General features: G+C 38.2%; 2 protein-coding genes across 2 annotated transcripts; one reads left to right on the top strand and one right to left on the bottom strand.

Annotated features, from left to right (window-relative positions):
• The first annotated feature begins 321 nt into the window (after positions 1 to 321).
• LOC135629587 (CDPK-related kinase 5-like) lies at positions 322 to 8,513 on the top strand. Its single transcript, XM_065137162.1, has 11 exons — positions 322 to 1,023; positions 2,625 to 2,755; positions 4,077 to 4,118; positions 4,253 to 4,361; positions 5,696 to 5,774; positions 5,899 to 6,195; positions 6,265 to 6,377; positions 6,852 to 6,959; positions 7,053 to 7,115; positions 7,214 to 7,381; positions 7,950 to 8,513. Exons 1-11 carry the CDS (start codon positions 460 to 462, stop codon positions 8,097 to 8,099), a joined length of 1,824 nt encoding a protein of 607 aa, XP_064993234.1. The 5' UTR covers positions 322 to 459; the 3' UTR covers positions 8,100 to 8,513.
• A 5,926-nt stretch (positions 8,514 to 14,439) lies between these two features.
• LOC103991702 (transcription initiation factor IIB) lies at positions 14,440 to 19,527 on the bottom strand. Its single transcript, XM_009411235.3, has 7 exons — positions 19,028 to 19,527; positions 18,584 to 18,608; positions 16,162 to 16,291; positions 15,944 to 16,074; positions 15,693 to 15,781; positions 15,091 to 15,167; positions 14,440 to 15,019 (listed from the first exon to the last, which is right to left on the bottom strand). Exons 1-7 carry the CDS (start codon positions 19,378 to 19,380, stop codon positions 14,886 to 14,888), a joined length of 939 nt encoding a protein of 312 aa, XP_009409510.2. The 5' UTR covers positions 19,381 to 19,527; the 3' UTR covers positions 14,440 to 14,885.
• Between the last annotated feature and the right edge of the window lie 29 nt (positions 19,528 to 19,556).

Genomic DNA, 19,556 nt, shown 5'->3' with positions numbered 1-19,556 from the left:
GGCCATCACGTTCTCCAATATGACACGCATGATGTAGCGGAAGCTCTTATGTTTTGTAGAATGCATGACATGAAAACTATGTCATGCTCAAATATCTATTTTGTAGTTCATAAAAACGCACATTGATACGCACACTAATGTCCATAGTTTTGAGTAGCGTAAGACCACAGGGAGTTGCATTTGTATGGGCACAAGTTGCCGTATTGTTCACCGGCGGTGTTGGAACCTTATTATTTCTTTCCTTAAACACCCATTCGTTACCACAATTTTACAGTAACCTATCCAGCTTTACTGCTGGGCTCCAAGTAGGGAGCGATACAAAAGGCAGAGAAGCAAACCTCCGAGGGAGAGAGAGAGAGTGTGTGTGAGTTATGAGGACGCCATTGGCGATCTAGGGTTTGAAAATCGTTCCTCTTTTCCTCTTCTTCCTGGATCTCCGAGCTAAGACTGAAGCAAAAGATGGGTATTTGCTACGGGAAGCTCGCTTCGCCGGAGAACCATGACCCATCGTTGTCTCCGACGCCCAAGAAGAAGGAAGAAGTGTCGACAAAGAAGGAAGGTGAGGGGGAGCCGGGGGTGACGGTTGCGGAGGAGAGGACATCTAAGCCCTGGACCTCTCCTTTCTTCCCTTTCTATAGCCCCAGTCCTGCGCACAGCCTCTTCTCCAAGAAATCCCCCTCCGTCGCCTCTGAAGGTGGTGGGTCGGCTACGGCCACTCCGAGGAGGTTCTTCAAGAGACCGTTCCCGCCGCCGTCTCCGGCGAAGCACATCCGGGCCCTCCTCGCCCGGCGGCATGGGTCGGTGAAGCCAAACGAGGCGGCCATTCCCGAGGACGAGGGGGAGGAGGGGCGTGCAGTGGCCAGGCTGGATAAGAGCTTCGGGTTCTCCAAGGGGTTCACGAGCAAGTATGAGATCGGTGAGGAGGTTGGGCGTGGGCATTTTGGGTATACGTGCACCGCCAAGCTCAAGAAGGGCGAGAGCAACGGACAGCAGGTGGCGGTCAAGGTCATCCCGAAGGCTAAGGTGCAGCAAAAATCTATTCTTTTTGCAAGATTTCCCCTACTTTGTCGCTTCGTACTTGCCAACTTTGCTTCGTTGATGTTTTCTTGTGGACGGTTCCGTTGACAGTCAGATCCGACGACTAATTTTAGTCAAAGTAATGCATCATTAGCTGCTTAAAATTTGTTGGTAATGCTGTGTCTTGTAGCATGCTGCTGGATAAGTGGTTTGCTCCACAGCATATCAATTTTGTTAGTATTGCTAGTTTCTCTTTTTCCCTTCTAAAAGTACTGGTGGATGCCATCAAATATTGATTTTTGAAACAATTGATATGGGATGTGCTCTGTTTCTTTAAAAAGATTGCAACTTCTTGGGCAAAGACAAAGATACCCTCCCGGGCGCTAAGGAAGCATAATTTTGTTAATGGTCCATTGTGATTGATAATTATTGTTGTTGTTATCGAGAAGTGAATGACTACTTGAAGCTCAAAACAGTAACTTGTCATGTAGCTTTGATGCCCAGTCGTGTGTGAATGTTTATGGGCTGGAATCAAGAAAGTTATTGGATTTTCCTTGGGTTTCACTACATTGGGATGTTCTAGATTTAGCATGAACGGAGACCAGTGTTTATTTATGATGGTTGCCAATTGAGTAGCAGGGCTTCATGAATTGTATTCTTTCCAGGATCTTGGACAACTCAAACCGCTTGACCTTTTGGTGAAAAGAAACCTGAAATTATAGATAAAATGTTTATGTTTACCGATATACTCCCTATATTTCTTCTTCCATGGAAAATGTGGACACTTTAGATAATGTTGCACTGCCACATTGACTTGATTAGTGTGGCTATAAATATATATATTGATTCTATACAGAAAGATGCCCTAGCATTTTATTCGATGCGGTGCATCTGAATCATACATTTTCAAGTAGGATCTTTATGATTTTAAAGTTACTGAACTTGTTCCATACTTCATTTAGTTGATAGTTAGTATTGAACTGGATAGGGGACCTGAAGTATACTATTTTCTAGGCTGGTCATGCTTATTTTGTTGTCTTATGTGCACCTGCAGTCTCGTTTGCTTGACTGATAAAATTTGGTAAGGGCTAGTTCAAAACTGATTCTTGATGTTAAATATTTTCTATATGCATATAAATCAACAAAAGCCCAATTTGTAGTTTACAAAATCCAATCAATAGCTTAGGCTTTGCTGTAACTTCCATTAAAGCAAAACTATATGGTTCAGTTGCCCCTTTTAGGTTGCTCTCTTTTACGTTGTCACTAAGTTGTATTGTTAATTTCAAATGCAGTAAACATAATGCCATCTTAGCATAAATGTATTGTTCATTATTAATCATAGTTGGAAGTAAAATAACATTTTGGCGCTTTGCACAAAACTGAGGCCTTATTACTTTGTTCAGGTGCATTTCTAGTTTTATAATTTCCTTCTTTGATATCTTTTATTTCTTTCTTCAAACTTGTCGTGGATATTTTTTATCACTGTTAGTCTGCATGTGATATACTTCTGGTTGTAAATCAGACAGTGCAGCTTGCTGGCCTCTTTGCTTTGTTGTAACAAAATTTTTCTATATCTGGACTTCATTTTAGCACTTAACTTTTGACAGATGACTACTGCCATAGCTATTGAGGATGTCAGAAGAGAGGTGAAGATTTTAAGAGCCTTGACAGGGCATAACAACCTAGTCCATTTTTATGATGCCTATGAAGATAATGACAATGTTTACATAATAATGGAGTAAGCTATTAGTACATTAATATTACAGTTTATTGTTATCTATCAAGTGCATGTTATTTTCTGCTGGTATATAGTGATTGCTATTTTAATATTTGTTATTAATGCGAATATGATCACTAGTGGTGAACCAGTCAGTTATAATCTTGTTTCCTTTTTCAAAAGTAGATAGTTCCAAGATTTTCTATATTTTATTCATATGCAGTTTCTGAATTCAATGTGATCTTCAGCTGGATCCCTATTTGCATATACATGTTGGAAATCCCAAAATGCATATGCTGTCTATCTTTTGTTAAATATCAATAAGAAATTTTCTGTTGTGAAGCAAGTAATCAGATATGGATGCTGATACAATAGGTTTGGATATGTTGATATGTCGAACCTTTAAAAAAGGGACACAATGATGCATGGATATGGTGATAGTTTTTTTAAATATATGATCTTGTATATGTGGCAGTTTGATATTCATTAATAATGCTAGAATGGAGTCACATATTATGTAAATAATAACATTAGCATCCCTAAACTCTCTTCACGAATAGAAAAAAATCATATAAGAGATAGCAAAATGTGATGATAAATGAAGTAAGGCCATAATTTTATTTAATCATTTTCTAATGCTTTATACAAATAATATGTAAATATCTATCATCTGCATCATAAGCAAAAAATCAATATTTTAGACATTCAAAGTTTCCTCCAGAGGAATTTACAAAGTACTCGCTCGAAATCAACAAACTGGATACTTTAAGGAAGTATTTATTATTTAATATTTTTCTATAATGTGATATGTTCAACACATATGTGACAAGCAAGTGGAACTGTCCATTTTTGTGGATTCTTCTTGAACTCACATCAAAATGTACAAAAACCTAATAAAAATTTAAAGGTACCCACTGGTATGTTGATGCTATAATAGTATTTTGGAACTATGCTTTTACTGTGGTTTGATGCTCCTTTATTGGTTAATTTCAGCATCATAGTACGTTTTTGAAGACTACAATTATTTAGCAATTGTTTCTCACTCTTCTTGCACAAGAATTTCTTGTTAAATTTTTCTCTCTAGCAGCATGATTTATTAAAATTGAGGGTTGAAATTGAGGTCTGTTGGATTAAAAATTTATTCTTTCTTTAGGTTCTTGTTGATGCTGCCCCTAGTTTCTCATAGACGTTCTCCTTTGCTCTTATTCTGCACCATGTTGATCCGTAGTAGTATTGTTTGGTTTGACAAGCATGCGACATATAAATGCCATCTTCAAATGTAATTATAACCATTAAATTATTACTGATTAAGGATCTTGGTGGCTTACCTATCTTATTTCAGGTTATGTGAAGGAGGAGAGCTGCTAGATAGAATTCTTTCGAGGTACTTTATGGGCCAGTTCTTTGATTTAAAATATTCCTATATCCACATATTTGCTATTTGTTTGTAGATGTATTGTTTTCGGCTTTGCCTCAGATCTTATGATAGCTTATGTGTATGCCTTCTTTATTGAGAAGGGGTGGAAAATACTCGGAAGATGATGCAAAGGCTGTCATGGTACAGATACTGAATGTTGTTGCATTCTGCCATCTCCAAGGAGTGGTTCACCGTGATCTTAAACCGGAGGTAATGAGTCAGGGAAATCTTATGGCCTTTGATGGTGATTTTTAGGTAGATTATTATATGATTATATTGTTGATGGACATTATACTTGAAGGCACAGGTCTTTTTGGATCTTATTATGAGTCTCAGATCTGCTCTCTGTTAGCTTTCTGTGGAACTGTAATAATGTTCTTTTTAGGGTTAGGGATGTGTGGTTATTGATTAAAGGAACATGAATTAGATGGTTAACAAGCACTTTTTCTGTGTACCCTAGTAATAATGTACTTCATGTCTTCTTTTTTTTTGTGTCTCTACAACTTGAAACTTCTGTCTGTAGTTGTTTAAGTTTGCAGCATTTCTAGTTTAACTAGCCATGACTTTTTTTTTTTACCTTGCATGAAGGTTAATAAATTTCTCACCTTTCTTAATATTGTGGCCAGTTAGGAGATCTTCTTTCCATTTATTTTGATGTATTGTTGTATTTTCTTGATAATGTGTGTAACTGGAGTGACTATTGCTTCCATGATGTCTTTGAATCATTCTTTATGAGTTTCACAGTAATCTGATGAGCTATCTTCCCAAGCTTTCTTTTTGGTAGTAAAGGTTATTGTGTTTGTATTACTTACTATTGCTTTAATGTTCATATTGCTAGTATCTGCTAACTATTTTTTTTTTTTCAATGCATATATATAAGTTAGTTGCAGATAGCTAGATTTGTAGATAGAAGTAATTAGCAAAGTGGTACAAGTATTGCTGCAAGAGATTGCCACTATCGAGGAATAATATCCTTCAGCTTTGAATTTTGTATCCGTTAAATTTACACAGCAGAATTGGTTTCTCAATTTTGATAGCGGATCAGTTCCTTTTCAAGGTAGTATTGTCTATTGCTTAAGTTGGACGATCTATACCTCTATTTTTTCCAGGTCTAGTTGAAATTTGCATCTGATTAAACTAGGGTCAAAACATTGCCTCGTGAAAGCTTGTATTGCAGGTGTCTTGGGAATAGTAAAACCAAGTTGCCTTTTTATTGTATTTATCTTCTGTGGGCATTACGAAAGGAACCTAAATTCTGTAATTACCTAATATCCTTGTCAGGCCTTTTTATTTACTTACTTGAAGCTTCTACTTAGTTTACATATTATCTGTCTTCCTTGCTGCAATACCTGTGCTTATTTGTGGTGAGAATTAATATACACTTCCCTCACCAATTTGTTTTAATTTTTGTTTACCTGGCAGGTCTATTGAGATGTCTATTTATGGTTTTTTTATTCACCCTAAATGGTCATGGTTTATCTTTTTTTAATATTTGGCTAAATATTGTGTTTTTTAATAAATAGTGGTTGCTTTCTTTTCCTCAGAATTTTCTTTTTACTTCCAAGGATGAGAATTCCCAGCTGAAGGCTATAGATTTTGGTTTATCAGACTTTGTAAAACCAGGTTAGTTCATGTTGTCTGTTATATGTTCCCTGGCTAGCAGTTTCAATTGTTAGTTATATCTCAATTGCCCATCTAATCTCTATATCTGAACTGTTTCTAAAAATTTGGCATTTGTGATCTTTAGATGAAAGATTGAATGACATTGTTGGTAGTGCATATTATGTTGCACCCGAAGTTTTGCATAGATCTTACAGCACAGAAGCAGATGTGTGGAGTATTGGCGTAATTGCATATATTCTTCTATGTGGCAGTCGCCCATTTTGGGCTCGAACAGAGTCTGGTATCTTTAGGGCAGTATTAAAAGCTGATCCAAGTTTTACAGAACTTCCTTGGCCTTCTCTCTCTCCTGAGGCCAAAGATTTTGTGAAGCGCTTGTTAAGTAAGGATCCACGAAGAAGAATGACGGCTTCTCAAGCTCTATGTGAGCATCCTCATGGATTCTGTCTAATTATGTTGTTTCTCCAAAGAACTAACTACTTCCTGTTTGCAGGTCATCCGTGGACTAGAAATTACAATGATATCAAAGTTCCACTAGATATCCTTATATTTCGACTAATTAAAGCTTATCTACGTTCGTCGTCTCTCCGTAAGGCTGCTTTAAGGGTGGGTGCTATCATGAATTTCATTTATATCATTCAACTTATATGTGATTCTAAATGCATGGAGTGCTTTTTCACGACTTCAATTGCCCTGTTTCGTTCAATAAAAATCCAAGTACTTGGAATTGGCTGATGTTTAGTTCCATGGTCGAATGTAGTGTGACTGCCTTTTTAAGGTTATCCAGTATACTTTCCAGTTTGAAATTTTGTTTATTTGTGTGTTGGTTTCTAGGTAACAAGTATCCAATTTCCAGTTAACTAGATTGAAAATTATTGGTATGTATGATGATCACGATTAAGGTTTGCAATTACCTGTCGCCATATTAAGCTTCAAGATAGACCCCAAATGCTAGAATTTTTAACTAAAATCTGTAAAATTGAGTTTCGGCCTCAATTGAGTGCACTGTAAATTTCAGTTTTGCTTCTATACAACTGATAATGTAAGGTAAATGATTAAATCTTTTTGTGAATGTTGCAGGCTTTGTCAAAGACATTGACCGTAGATGAATTATTTTATCTCAAGGGACAATTTGCTCTATTGGAGCCTAACAAAAATGGGTGCATAACTCTTGAAAATATCAAGTTGGTTAGTTTTATGTACTCATTTCTTTAGAGAAATTAACTGAAGGAGATTGGATATTTAGTTGTTCTTTTATGCTGAATTTTATTTCTTGATCAGGCCTTGATGAAAAATGCAACTGATGCAATGAAGGAATCACGCGTTCAGGAATTTCTTCTTTCGGTAATGTGCAGATCTTTTGCCTAGTGCCTTTTTTACTTATTTAACATTGAACTTATTAGTTTGAGTACTCTGTGGAAACCTGTATATTGTTTTGCCAGCTCAGTGCTCTTCAATACAGAAGAATGGATTTTGATGAGTTCTGTGCAGCTGCATTAAGTGTTCATCAGCTTGAAGGTCTGGATAGATGGGAGCAACATGCCCGTTGTGCTTATGAGCTTTTTGAGAAGGACGGTAATCGGGCTATTGTAATCGAAGAACTTGCCTCGGTATGCATGATGTTCTCTTTTGCATGTGATATAGTATGAATTATCAATTGATGGATGTGTTGAGATCTTGAAGCCATTAAATAACCGTTGCAGGATTTAGTTGAAACTTGAAACCTACCTAGTCCAAAGTTGAGTGAGGTGTTGAGCTGGCAGAACTTGCATTCGTTCCCATTTGGTGCTGTCAGTTTGCCTATGTTGGCACATCATGCTTGTCACTGATCAGCATAGGGGTGTGCCATGTAATTTAAATCTGTAGCTCTGAAATATAAGGTTTTTTGCTTATATGACCCCACATAGTTGTTTTTTTCTGCACGCATATCGATATTAACCACATATATCATGAATACACACAGAAAGCACAATGTTGCATATGCTAATAGTTGGGCAATGTTGTCATTTATCTCAAGTGGTAAGGTTTGAGAAATGAGGATGGTTGGTTTTGCTTGACGTATATTTTCGGATTCCATGTGCTAGTTGTTTTATTTTTCGAAGGTTATTTGCTTGGCTTCTGTGTTGGAGTTGGCATCCTAATCAGAAATCTCCCCTCTTTTTCATATTTTAATTGCAGGAACTAGGCCTCGGCCCTTCTGTACCTGTACATGCTGTTCTACATGATTGGATAAGGCACACTGACGGGAAGCTAAGTTTTCTAGGATTTGTAAAGCTGTTGCATGGTGTGTCTAGTCGATCAGTCCAATCCCTGGCGAAGGCACGGTAGATATTATTTATGCCTCCTGTATCCTCCCTTTGTTTGATTGACCTGCCATTAGTTTGGTTTGGATGGATGACTAGCGAGCTGTCGGGTAATGCGCTGGTTTAGATTTAAGATTGGGCTACCAAATTGTTCTGGTGGATGTGCTTTTCAGATTGTGTGCAGATGGTAGCAGATGAATGCAAGTTAATGGGGGGAAAGGGTCTTCACCACCGCAGACTGCTGCTGCATGTTGATGTCTTACCGATCCCATAGTTGTGGAGAATCAGATCATTCCAAATCTGTTGTCCATAATCTTGTTTCACGATTTGATCATGAGTTTCAACGCTGCAGTTGTTTTCAGCATCAGTTACAGTTGGTGGCATGTTAGTACTTGGTTAACTCTTTTAAGTTTCAGTAGAATGGATCTTCTCCACCAAAGATGCTATGTGTTATCCCGCTAGCCTAGAAGTGGGGGGGGGGGAGGGGAAAAGAGGTGCTGTTTCTAATATTAACTACATCTGGTTGATCTCAAATTAAATGAAAATGGTTTTCTTGTGTGCTATATATGTTTCAGATTTACTAATTTCACCTCTTTTACTCTTTCTCTTGCATTAGCTTTCTATCTATACCCTAAGAAACTGAACCTTAGGCAGTGCCGCCGAGCTGAGTTCTTATTCATTCGTGATCGTTGTGTGTGTATGAACTCATTAACTTGCAGTGATTAGCCAGATTTATCAGATTGCATCTAACTGTAACTCTTGGAATGCATTGAGAGAACTTTGGAAATTTACAAGGTTTTATATGCAAATATGCATCAGTAAAGATGCTTTTGGACATTTTGGATAATGCAGGAATATAGACTTATGTTTTGCAACCAGTCGTATGCGACTACTATATCTTGGATTGTATAGCTTTCATCTTATAAATCTCATCACATGATAGAACCATGAGGTGGTGTGTCAGTTCTGGTTCTTGCATGTCTTGTATTTTTCGGATATTGGTTGCCCAATTTGCAGTTTGGTTAAGTGTTTTCCTCTCTTTGTTATATGATGATGATAAGAGATCGAGCTGCCTGTAATCTCAAATGAACACGGAGAGAACTGTGCTACCACCACCACCACCATCTCGTTTTGGCAGCTCCAAGGACAGAGTCCGCCGCCACCGGTCCATCGAGCTGTCCACCGACAAGAGAAGCAAGATGCGACGGATTTATGGTACTGCGTGATGACAGTGGGTCTCGATGCAGAGGAGACGAACGTGGTGGTGCAGATGATGCCATGGGTATCACCTCCTCCATCGCTGACTCTTCGACGTTTCCAAGCGACAACAAGAACATCGCTAACTCTTAAAAGCTTTTAGATGGGACATTTCGCTTAGCAGACATCCGACACATATTCCTTTGAGATCCACAACAAAGGGCAGTCCAACATTAACTTTGCGTCTCTCAATGTAATACATACCCGTGCATGCATCTCTTAATATAATGCATACCATCGTATCGAAGTTTGGGCACCACAATGGAGTGTACTGCTGGCCGCACTCAGGCGAACTGTCAGGACAACATACACCGTCTTACTATAGAGCATCCGCGCCCCCTAACAACTATAGAGGATGATAAGGAACCCATGCGTTCCAACCACATCACTTGCCAATTGTTTCATTGAACCCAAGTTCCGGATGTGTTCTGTGTGTGTGTGTGTGTCTATATATATATATATATATATATATATATAAGTTCTAACATTGATATGATTCAGGGAGTCATCGAGCACTTTTCATGTACTTTGCGCAGGGTTTGGAACTCTAAAGTAATAGGAATAGAAAGAAAACACGTGCCAAATGCCAACTCCAACTCAAGTTTGTCTCACAAAAAAGTATTATCTATAGAGAAAGAAAATACATGTTCTAAAGAACAAAGCTGAGAAAGTGAGCTTTGGTGAGGCAGAGAATGTTACAGTTAAGAGAAGTCATAAAATAATTGATTTGGAAGAGCATGAGATGGGATCTGAGAGATCCTGTCAGCTGGTTGGTTCCCTGTCTCCAGGAACTCGCATCATAATACTCATACAAAAACAACAAACAAAGGTTTTGAATGATCATGACTGGCCATTTTTAAATGTTTTAATGCTAGCTGTTTTCCATGGTGCAGCTACAAAGTTAAATGGCAGGAGCCTGATGGTCACTGTAGATCATGCCATGCACTGGAACAACATCAAATTCTAAGTTACGTGTAGTTATTTTTATAGGAATTGTACAAACATTTCACTGAACAAGTCTCCGATGCGTTCAACTCGATTCTTTGCAGTCATCAGGTGACTTGCAGGCCATGCCCATTAATTCTGTCAGATGAAGACTTATATGCGTGCGTGAGTGCGTGTGTGTGTGTGTGTGTGTGTGAGAGAGAGAGAGAGAGAGAGAGAGAGAGATCAGCAGTTCACTGAAGTCGCGTGGTGATCAGACTTCAGTCAAAGGATCCACATGGCAATGTAGCATACAACAACAAGATTGAATCCAGTGCACACACAACATGTATGTTGGTAGGCTTACTAACATAGGTGGAGCATCCGAATCTGCTCAGGGGCGACCAAATCTAATTTACCGGTGCATAAGCTTCGAGGGTTTATATATAGATATGTGCAAAAGGAGTATTCAAGTAAGCAGAATCGTCTCTTGTGATGAGAACTGCTGGTACGTGAGACGTGCAACTCGACGTGTGCTGCGCATGCATGAATGCATAAAGAATGCGCGGAAACTGATACGTGGGACGTTTAAATGCCAAAAAAACACAATAAACTCGAGCTTTCATAACCACAAACATCGACAGTGTTTCTTCAGACAACAATCGTTCGGACTGAATGAAATTGCGGTGAAACAAAAGTAATACAGTGCGATAAGGAAAAGCCAAACCTGATCTAAACGCAGATGAACACAATACAATAATTAGAAGGAGATAAATGATGATGATGAAACTTATATACGAAAGATGAGAAACCAAGCATCTTAAATCACACACGTTGGATCGATCGAGCCAGATTAGTGGCCCACGCCGGGGCTGTGTCCTGGGTTTGTAGGTCGAACATCGTCGTTGCCCACCAACTGTCCGCTGCCATTGCCATTCTCCTCAGAGGGTGCAATGGTGCCTTCCACCGTTCCTTTGGAACTCATGTCACTCTGTGTCCAGCATCTGCTGCACATACTGGTCTTGGTCTTGGTCTTGGTCTTGGTCTTGTCTTCCTTCAGAGGTCTGCCCTCAGCAGTGAAAGCCACCCCGAGGATAATGAGAATAAGAACAACACACAGCATGGACTTGCTAACAGCCATGAGGATGGGAAGTCTCAGAGAGACAACACAGAGAGGGAGCAGGAAAGATAGGGATGGAGATGGAGATTGAATATGAATGAGATGGTTCGTTTCCTCTTCCTAGCCCCTATTTATAGGTGCTCTGCAGATTCTCTTGAAACATGTCGAGCACAAAAATAAAAGCCAAAATATAAGCATGTCATTAATTAGTTTGCATGTGGCCTCTGTGACAACCTACCTATTGTATTGGTTTTGATGCTCTTCTAGCATTAGAAATTTACATTTCATAGTACATTGTTGTCACAGATGCTTGGTTATTAGTTCAAGCATCCAAGAATCACATGCAGACTACAACATTTACCAGGTCGATTCATTTAAAGTGGTACTAATTCTTTGCATGTTGTCTTCATCACCTGTGAACTAGATTCAGGAAGCTCTCATTTTCTCTCCCTAGTAGCAGAGTAGGCAGTGTAGATCGAGCTTTGGAGGACCTGAAACGGAGATGGTTGGAGCCGAGAAGTCTCACCGTATACGTAGAGACTTATACCACAGTCCCAAAGACACGACGCTTTGTTCCCAGTTGTGCTGCAACAAAACATGGTCCTTCTTGAAGCGAAGGAAGGTCATTGCGAGGGGGAAGAAAGAGACAGAAGAAGAAGGCTGATAGCAGGTTGGCTTTGAGTTCATCGTTCACATGCTCACCAGACAGCTTAGCCTCTGCGAATATATATAGAACTAGTTTCAGTGGACGTTTCCGGTGAGATCCGAGTAAAGCCTTGCTCGACAGAACCAGCTTTCCAACCAGAACCTGGAGACTGGAGAATCTTTTATACCTGTACTTAAAAGCAATTCCATCGTAAAGCTCCCTGGTCCAGGGAAGGTGCGGGATATTCTCTAGCTAGTATTGAGACATTCTGTCGAACAGTTGCTTGCGGTATCCCATCAGAAGAGATTCCACGCGGATTCCCTTGAAGAGCTGTGAAGGAGCTCGAAACTCCAAATAAAGATTCCAATATGGCAAAAGCTGGCGAAAGGAACACGTTATCATGTAGGATGGAGGATCCGCAGCCCTGGGTAAGTATTGTCTTCATGTCGCCTGATGTCGTCCGAGAGATTCCTCATGCACGGGGGCGACATGGCGATGGAGGCGATCACATGCGGCTTTGTCGAGTTGCGGCGGGATGTGTTCGTGCCCCAAAGACTGCGCGAAGAGCTGCAGTTGGTAGAGACTTGAGAGCCTGACATAGTGCAGAGCCATGCTCGTGTCCTTTTCTGTGGCTTCTCTTCTTCCTTCGCACAGTAGAACTCGGAAGACGAAGCAAAGATTGCAGAGTGCGATGCAGCTTATCGTGGGGTTCTCGCTCGTCAACTTCGTCGCTCACTCGCTGTTCATGTCACACATTGTGATGGTGGTGTCTTAAGATACAGAATATTGCAGGATTTCGGGCATGAAAAGTGATGCTTCAGCTTTCATGTACCCACTAATAGCAAATAAGATTTTCTATAGTTGAGGAAATCTTTAAGCAATCGACGAAATCCTGAGAAAAATACTGAAATTTTAATTTAAACTAAGAATAAACATCATATCATCAATAATTTTTTTTTACTAGATTTAGTGTTCATGACAACTATTCCTTTTCCTTAACTTTACTATCATTTTTCATTTATACTATAGATCTGATTGAATCATCAAGCTTTTGGAATAAACTTTTATCCCTTGTCATATTATTACTCAATCCACTATTTAAAACCAAATAGATCTAAAATATTCTTCATCACATGCTATAAAGAAAATATTTTCTTCATCCATTTTTTCATCATTATTTTTCTCATGATAATTTATTTGATTTTTATTCCAATAATCTTTTTGAAGATGACCATATATTATTTGTAGTAAGAGAAAAGAGAAATATTTGGATTTTTATTTTTGAACCAATAATTTGTTCAATTTTTTTACAACAAAAACATCGATTGGTTTTTTTGTTAATTTCAATCGAGTTCCTCTGACCCTCAATTGATCGATCATGAACTCTGTTATTTTAATCTTTCCCTTGATATTTAGTTTCTAAAATTTTTTTTTAGTCCTTAGGTCTATCATTTGAAGAGCATGTTCTAAAGTTTCATATAAATATTTGTTTATTGTTTGTTTATGAACTAAAAGAGAGCTCATTAATTTCTACAATAGTTTGTAAAACTTTTTAAAACTTTTTCTACTATAGTTTGATCTTTTAGATTTTTCTCAATCTCATTTGATTCACAATAAAAGATATTTTTGAGAAGAAATCAACGCTAGATTCAAAAAATTTTATCATAAGAGTTTTGAATTCATATAGAAGAATTTGAAGTTTTAAAAAATTTATTTTGTCTGCGCCTCTAAACATAATTTTTAATATTTTCCAAGCTTCTGTTGATGTTGATATTGTAGAAAAATAAAAACTCAACTATTGCTTGTTATATCATATAGGGGGCTCTTGCATCTTTTTATATATTCCCACTTATCTGATCTTTTTTTATCTTTAATAGGATCTTATAAATTATACTGAAAAAAAACCATCTTTTACCAAATTCCATAATCCATGTAAAATAAATAAAAAATTTATTTTAACAACCTAAAATTAATAATTTTCACTTTTAAAGATAGAAAGCAGTTGATTAGGGACACTTACTCCAATGTCTGCTATCTTCTTTTTTTTTTTTTGGATCTACTAGTCTTCCCTCATTCTTCATCGATGTATCCCTATTAATATTTTAGATTGATTGAAGAACACCTATTTATATTGATTAAAAATATAAAATATAAGTTTTTTAAAATAATAAAAAAATTATTTTATCTTAATATTTTTTTCATCCTAATCTATTTATTTAAATCTAATTTTTTTTTAATCTAATCTTAATTATTTGAATTAATCTTAACCAGTGACTCTAAAAGAGTAATGGTAACTAATCAGCAAACAATGAACTCAAGTACACTTTGAACCAAATAAAACCTAAGAAAGTGCACAAAGCATCCCACAAAGTCCAGTTAGAAACACTAGATTCTCTTGGGATATATACAAACATCCAAGAACGGAATTCCCACTTTGGATTCTTCGAATCAATAAAAATTACGAGAATACTGACTGAAACACTCGAATCCTATCTAATGACAACGCTTTATAGCCAGCAACTTGAACTTTACATGCTTTCGAATCGACAGCAACAAACTTCATACAAGTGACACATGAAAAGTTGTCTACCTCACTATGTTGGTGTTTTCATCTAGGTTAAACACCTACAGCAGATTGAAGCATCAGTTTAGAAAGCTCAATTCTTTGCAAATCAGATACAACACCTTGGTCAAGAAGTTCCTAGATAAATAAAAGGATCACCGCTCAGTTAATGCTGTTGATCAGGTCAGATCAAGTTCACAACTAAACATTGCATCAGTCGATACTATCATACCATCCATAGCTGGATGTATGATTGTACCCGAAGATGTATCAGGTTTTCGGACACTCTTCTGAGAACAAATTATGGGCTGCAGAGGTTCTTTAGGTCCTCCTCTTTTGCAAAGGAGATTGGAATGATCCTTGAAGAATAAGGATAGAGATCTTTGTAGGAGTTCCGGATGGTGCCTTCTGCTACTCCGGTTGCCAGGGATATGTCTGCAAGCATAAATATGTTAAAGACACGGAACATGTGAATCACGACAGACGTGAAAACAGGAATGCAAAACCTTTGAGAGGCTTCTTGTCATCTGATAACTGTGTTATCATGTAAATGATAGCCGCTGCAATTGATATAGGACTTCTCCTGCACAAGGTTTCTGCAGTCAGGATCTAATCCCTCTTGTAAAGGCCACAGTTCCACACATAAAACTTAAGAGACAGTGTTAACATTCTGCAAAAAAAAACCCTGTTCTTCACTATGACATCTAACATTCATGTCAAACAAGTACAAATTCTGACTTTTTTAACAACTTGTATTTATCAAATTCCATAGTTACCAGAGTGAATTAGGTAAAGGGTCTATAGCATGTACGACACCATTATCCTATCATAATGTGCCAGCAGCAAGTACATGGCCCACCAGGTGCCTGGTTTATGATACGTTATAGATCTCAAGCTCTTCAGGTACAATACATGAACATCCAAAATGCAATCAATTCAGCTTAGAGAGGAAGAACACATAAATAACAACTAATGAATAGCTGCTGAAGAAATCATTACATAACAGATGACGTTTTACTTTCAAAATAATAACTAATTAGACCAACAAGACTAGAAAGATCCAAAGAAGTTGTCTACTATTCTTATAAGAGCATTTTAAAATCAATACCTTATATCAAGCTCTTCTGACTTCTGGACTGCTTCCTGAGCAGCTTTAACTGCTTGATTTGTCATACCAAGATGTGAACAAAAACGTCTCTGTAAATTCAAGGCCAAAACAGATAGGCAGGTTAAACAAAAAGAATATGTGCTAAAAAATGAAAAGAAACCAGAAAAATAAACAGCGAAAGACAGCTCAGACGAAGTTAAATTTCAATTAAATAGAATGTAACTAATCAAACTAACAATGCTTAAACTAACCAGAAAATCTCCAGCATGAATTGTTCCCATCTCCATTGACTGTCCCATCTCAACTTCAAGCTGTTTTACAATGAACTCCTTAGCCCGACCAATTTCTTTCTTTGCAGCTCCATTGGCAACAGAGCAAATTTCTAGTTGAGGGAATCATATCAGTTAAACTAACAAATACCAAAATAGAAAATAATAATCAGCAAAGAAACTAAAACTAAGCTACAAACCCTTCACAGTTCGAGGCCTGTCTTCCTGTCGGCAAGCAATGTATAGACAAGCAGCTAAAATTGCATCTTGATTTCGCCCTCTAATAGACTTAAGATCTTCAATTTTCTTGTATATCTCATTGGCCCGGTCCTTCAAGAAGACATAAGATGGTCATTAAGGAGTAAGGGACCACACAAAAAATGCACAAGAACCTCGCCAGCCAAGTCAATAGTTACCTGCCAACAATGATTTCCATAAAGGCTATTGACAAAGCAAATACTAATGTATAATTTCAGAAAGCACATAATTACCAAAGCAACATAATAACTCATGTATAATCCATGGAGCATGAAAGAAAAAGAGATGAACAAATACTTGAAGAGAACATGTCTAATACAGGTATTACATACATGACAAAGAACCTAAAATGAAGAATTAATTAAAGATTGATATGATCTGATGCTTAGAGTATGCTAAAAGTTGCATCGCAAAATTCTGTATGAAACCCTACCACAACCCCAGCATGAACATAAAATGATGGATATAACATATTTCACCCTGATTTTCTGATGAAATGACTGGTGCAATGTTCATGTTACAAAATTGTTATTTTGTAAGCTTAAAGGCTGGTGATGCCAGTAGCACATGCACCACCAGAACTGAGCTTTCGATCAGACCATGAACATCTTAACAAATGTATAGGCCCAATTGAATATAACAAACCATCTCATTCTACAATGACAAACAAATGTATCTCTCCATATATTTTGGTATTCCTGGAGAAATGGAGGCAGCACGTAGCAGAAACATATTTCACCCTTGGTTGCATGCTGCCAGGACAAACAAATGTTGCATGTATGCAGTGTTCATTCATTGTGTAAGAAAGGAGCCAGAATGTATGTATCTCTGGCTTTTTACATGTTGGATAAGTGCTTATCAAGTACATATATTGATGGTATCAATGAGCATCAATTTTGCAATATAATATTTTATTAAAATGATTATCGATTAAGGGTCCAGTGACTTGTCTTAGCATGGACATAATAAAAAAGAAAGTTAGAGAACAATAATTGGTGCAGGAACTTGTAAGTTAACACCAAACAATACAAAACAGTACAAGGGGGACTTCAACGAAATTATACTTCCCGATTATAAATTATCCAACAATTGAAGAACCGAAAACAAAGTCTAATCCAGAACTGAATAAACTAAGCAAAAATTTTAAGATCCAAGACTTAACTAAAATATCAACACATCATAATTAATCAACCAAGTCCCATTTGTCCAGCATGCAAAAATAACAGTTTCCAATTAGTTTAATTGTACATTCTCAACACAATAAAGCTTTTCACTATGCAAGAATAACCCAAGCCATAGAGTCTCCATCCGATGGACCCTAAAAACATTACTACCATGTCCACAAAAGTTCAAAATGAGCACTAAAGCACCCTACATCTGTCATAAGCGACCTAAGAATATCGATGATCATCCTCCACTTCGATTCCTCTGCAGTGAAGAGAGTAAACCTCAAATACCCTGCCGCCTTTAGAAGGTGAAGCTACCAAACCTTTAAATTTCCAGTCAAGCTCTCGCCAATTAAAATTGCTTAAATTACTTGCTAGGGGTTTATCATCCAATAACCGAGACCCACAAGTAAACCATTAAAAATAACATCCCAATAATAGACATTTTCTCTAGGTCCAACCATTGGACCCAAGCAGTTTGTATGGATATGAAATAAGGAAGAACTAATAAAAAGCATCAGAAACTCTGCACTGTTGCTTTCTACAACGTCCAAGAATGAAAATCGCTAAACAGTCTACATGGCATCAATATTGACAGCCTCTTAACCGGACCAATGAATCAACCACCTAGCATTTATTCAAGCTAGACAATTCTACTAAAACACAGACCGATATTCATTAATTCTCCAAATTAGATAATATATTTTCCATGCACAACAAATTGAACTGTTGATTGAAACTCAACCACTCTTGACAGATAAGGATACCATTACCAACATAAGTCCCTTGCTTTAACATATATATCATAACCACAAAACAAACCTCTTCTAGTTTTTGTTATCATCTTTTTACTTGGATGAATCTAAAAGGCCCACGAAGCCTTACCTTTGTTTTCATCTGACATCGCGAATGATAATGAAGTCCTACAGTCTACTACCTTTTGTCAACACAAAAGGATGACACATGGCTAAAATAAATGACATGACATTGTGGCCGTTGAAATAACCAACTGATTAAGAAAAGTCAGGCACATAGTAAAATTGATTCGATTTGTTAGTGATAATTTATTCGCAAGACAACCAACTCAACCAATTATCACGGATTGAAGCTTCCCAGCAAGATTCGTGCTCTAAAAAATTTATTCCAAGGAAAAGGGTCATAAAACAAAAAAAAAACTACAGAAAGGCAAAATTTGTACCTTGATAGTAGCAACAAGGCCCAACCTGGGACCAAAAAGGAAAAAATGTCAGCACCTGCTTTAGTAATCATTCCATTCAAAGAAATGCATAGCACAAACTAACTGTATCTCGATGTCCATAGATCATGATTCAGAGGGAAAAGACACATGCTTAAGTCTAGGTAGATGAAAAATAGAAAGGATATCACAAATTCAAAAGTTACATGAAGCATTCCACAATTGATAAGTATTGAGAAGGATGAAAGTTGTTTTTGTATTTATGGTTGGGGAAGAACCAATCAAGCCCATGGATGATGATTGATGATGATTTTAAACTCTCTTTTAGTCATTATTTCAAAAAAAGAAAAAAAAGACCTTTTTCTTTTTTACATTCCCTCGCGAAACACGGCACTGCTCAATCCAAAATAGCAGCTCAATAAATGGGAAGATGGAGGAAGGGGGGACCTGTCGGCCATGGTGGCGATGGTCTTGAAAGCAAGGATGAGGTTGCGGTCGGGGTTGGCGCCGCGGCTCTGCCACCGGCCGAGGGAGGAGGAGAGGAACTCGGCCTGCGCGCCGTTGGGCTTGGAGATGACGGTGGAGAGGCCACCGTCGGTGAGGAGGGGGTTGGTGGGCCCGCCGACACGAACGGGGTCGTTGTCGGCGGACTCGTTGGCGAAGGTGCGCCACTCCGAGGTCACGTCGATGGAGTGCGCCTCCAGCACCAGCCCGCACTCGGAGCACACCGTGTCCCCCGCCGAGTGGTCGAACACCACCTCCGTGCTCCGCTTGCAGTCGGGGCAGAAAGCGTCCGCCATCAAACCAAAATCCCTCTCCCCGCCCACCTTCTCTTCTTCCTCGATCCCTCCTACCCGCTATCTATCCCTCGTTCGCCGTCTGTTCCCTCGCTTTCGCCCTCGCTCTCAGCTCTTTGGAGAGCAGCTGAGGGTAGGAAGACGCAGCAAAAGCGAGAAGCAACTACAAACAACGAATC

The sequence above is a fragment of the Musa acuminata genome, chromosome BXJ3-1 (genome assembly GCF_036884655.1).
Source record: "Musa acuminata AAA Group cultivar baxijiao chromosome BXJ3-1, Cavendish_Baxijiao_AAA, whole genome shotgun sequence".
NCBI classification, from domain to species: Eukaryota; Viridiplantae; Streptophyta; class Magnoliopsida; order Zingiberales; family Musaceae; genus Musa; species Musa acuminata.
The sequence above is the reverse complement of the archived record's forward strand: the minus strand, read 5'-3'. Positions and strand labels throughout refer to the sequence as shown.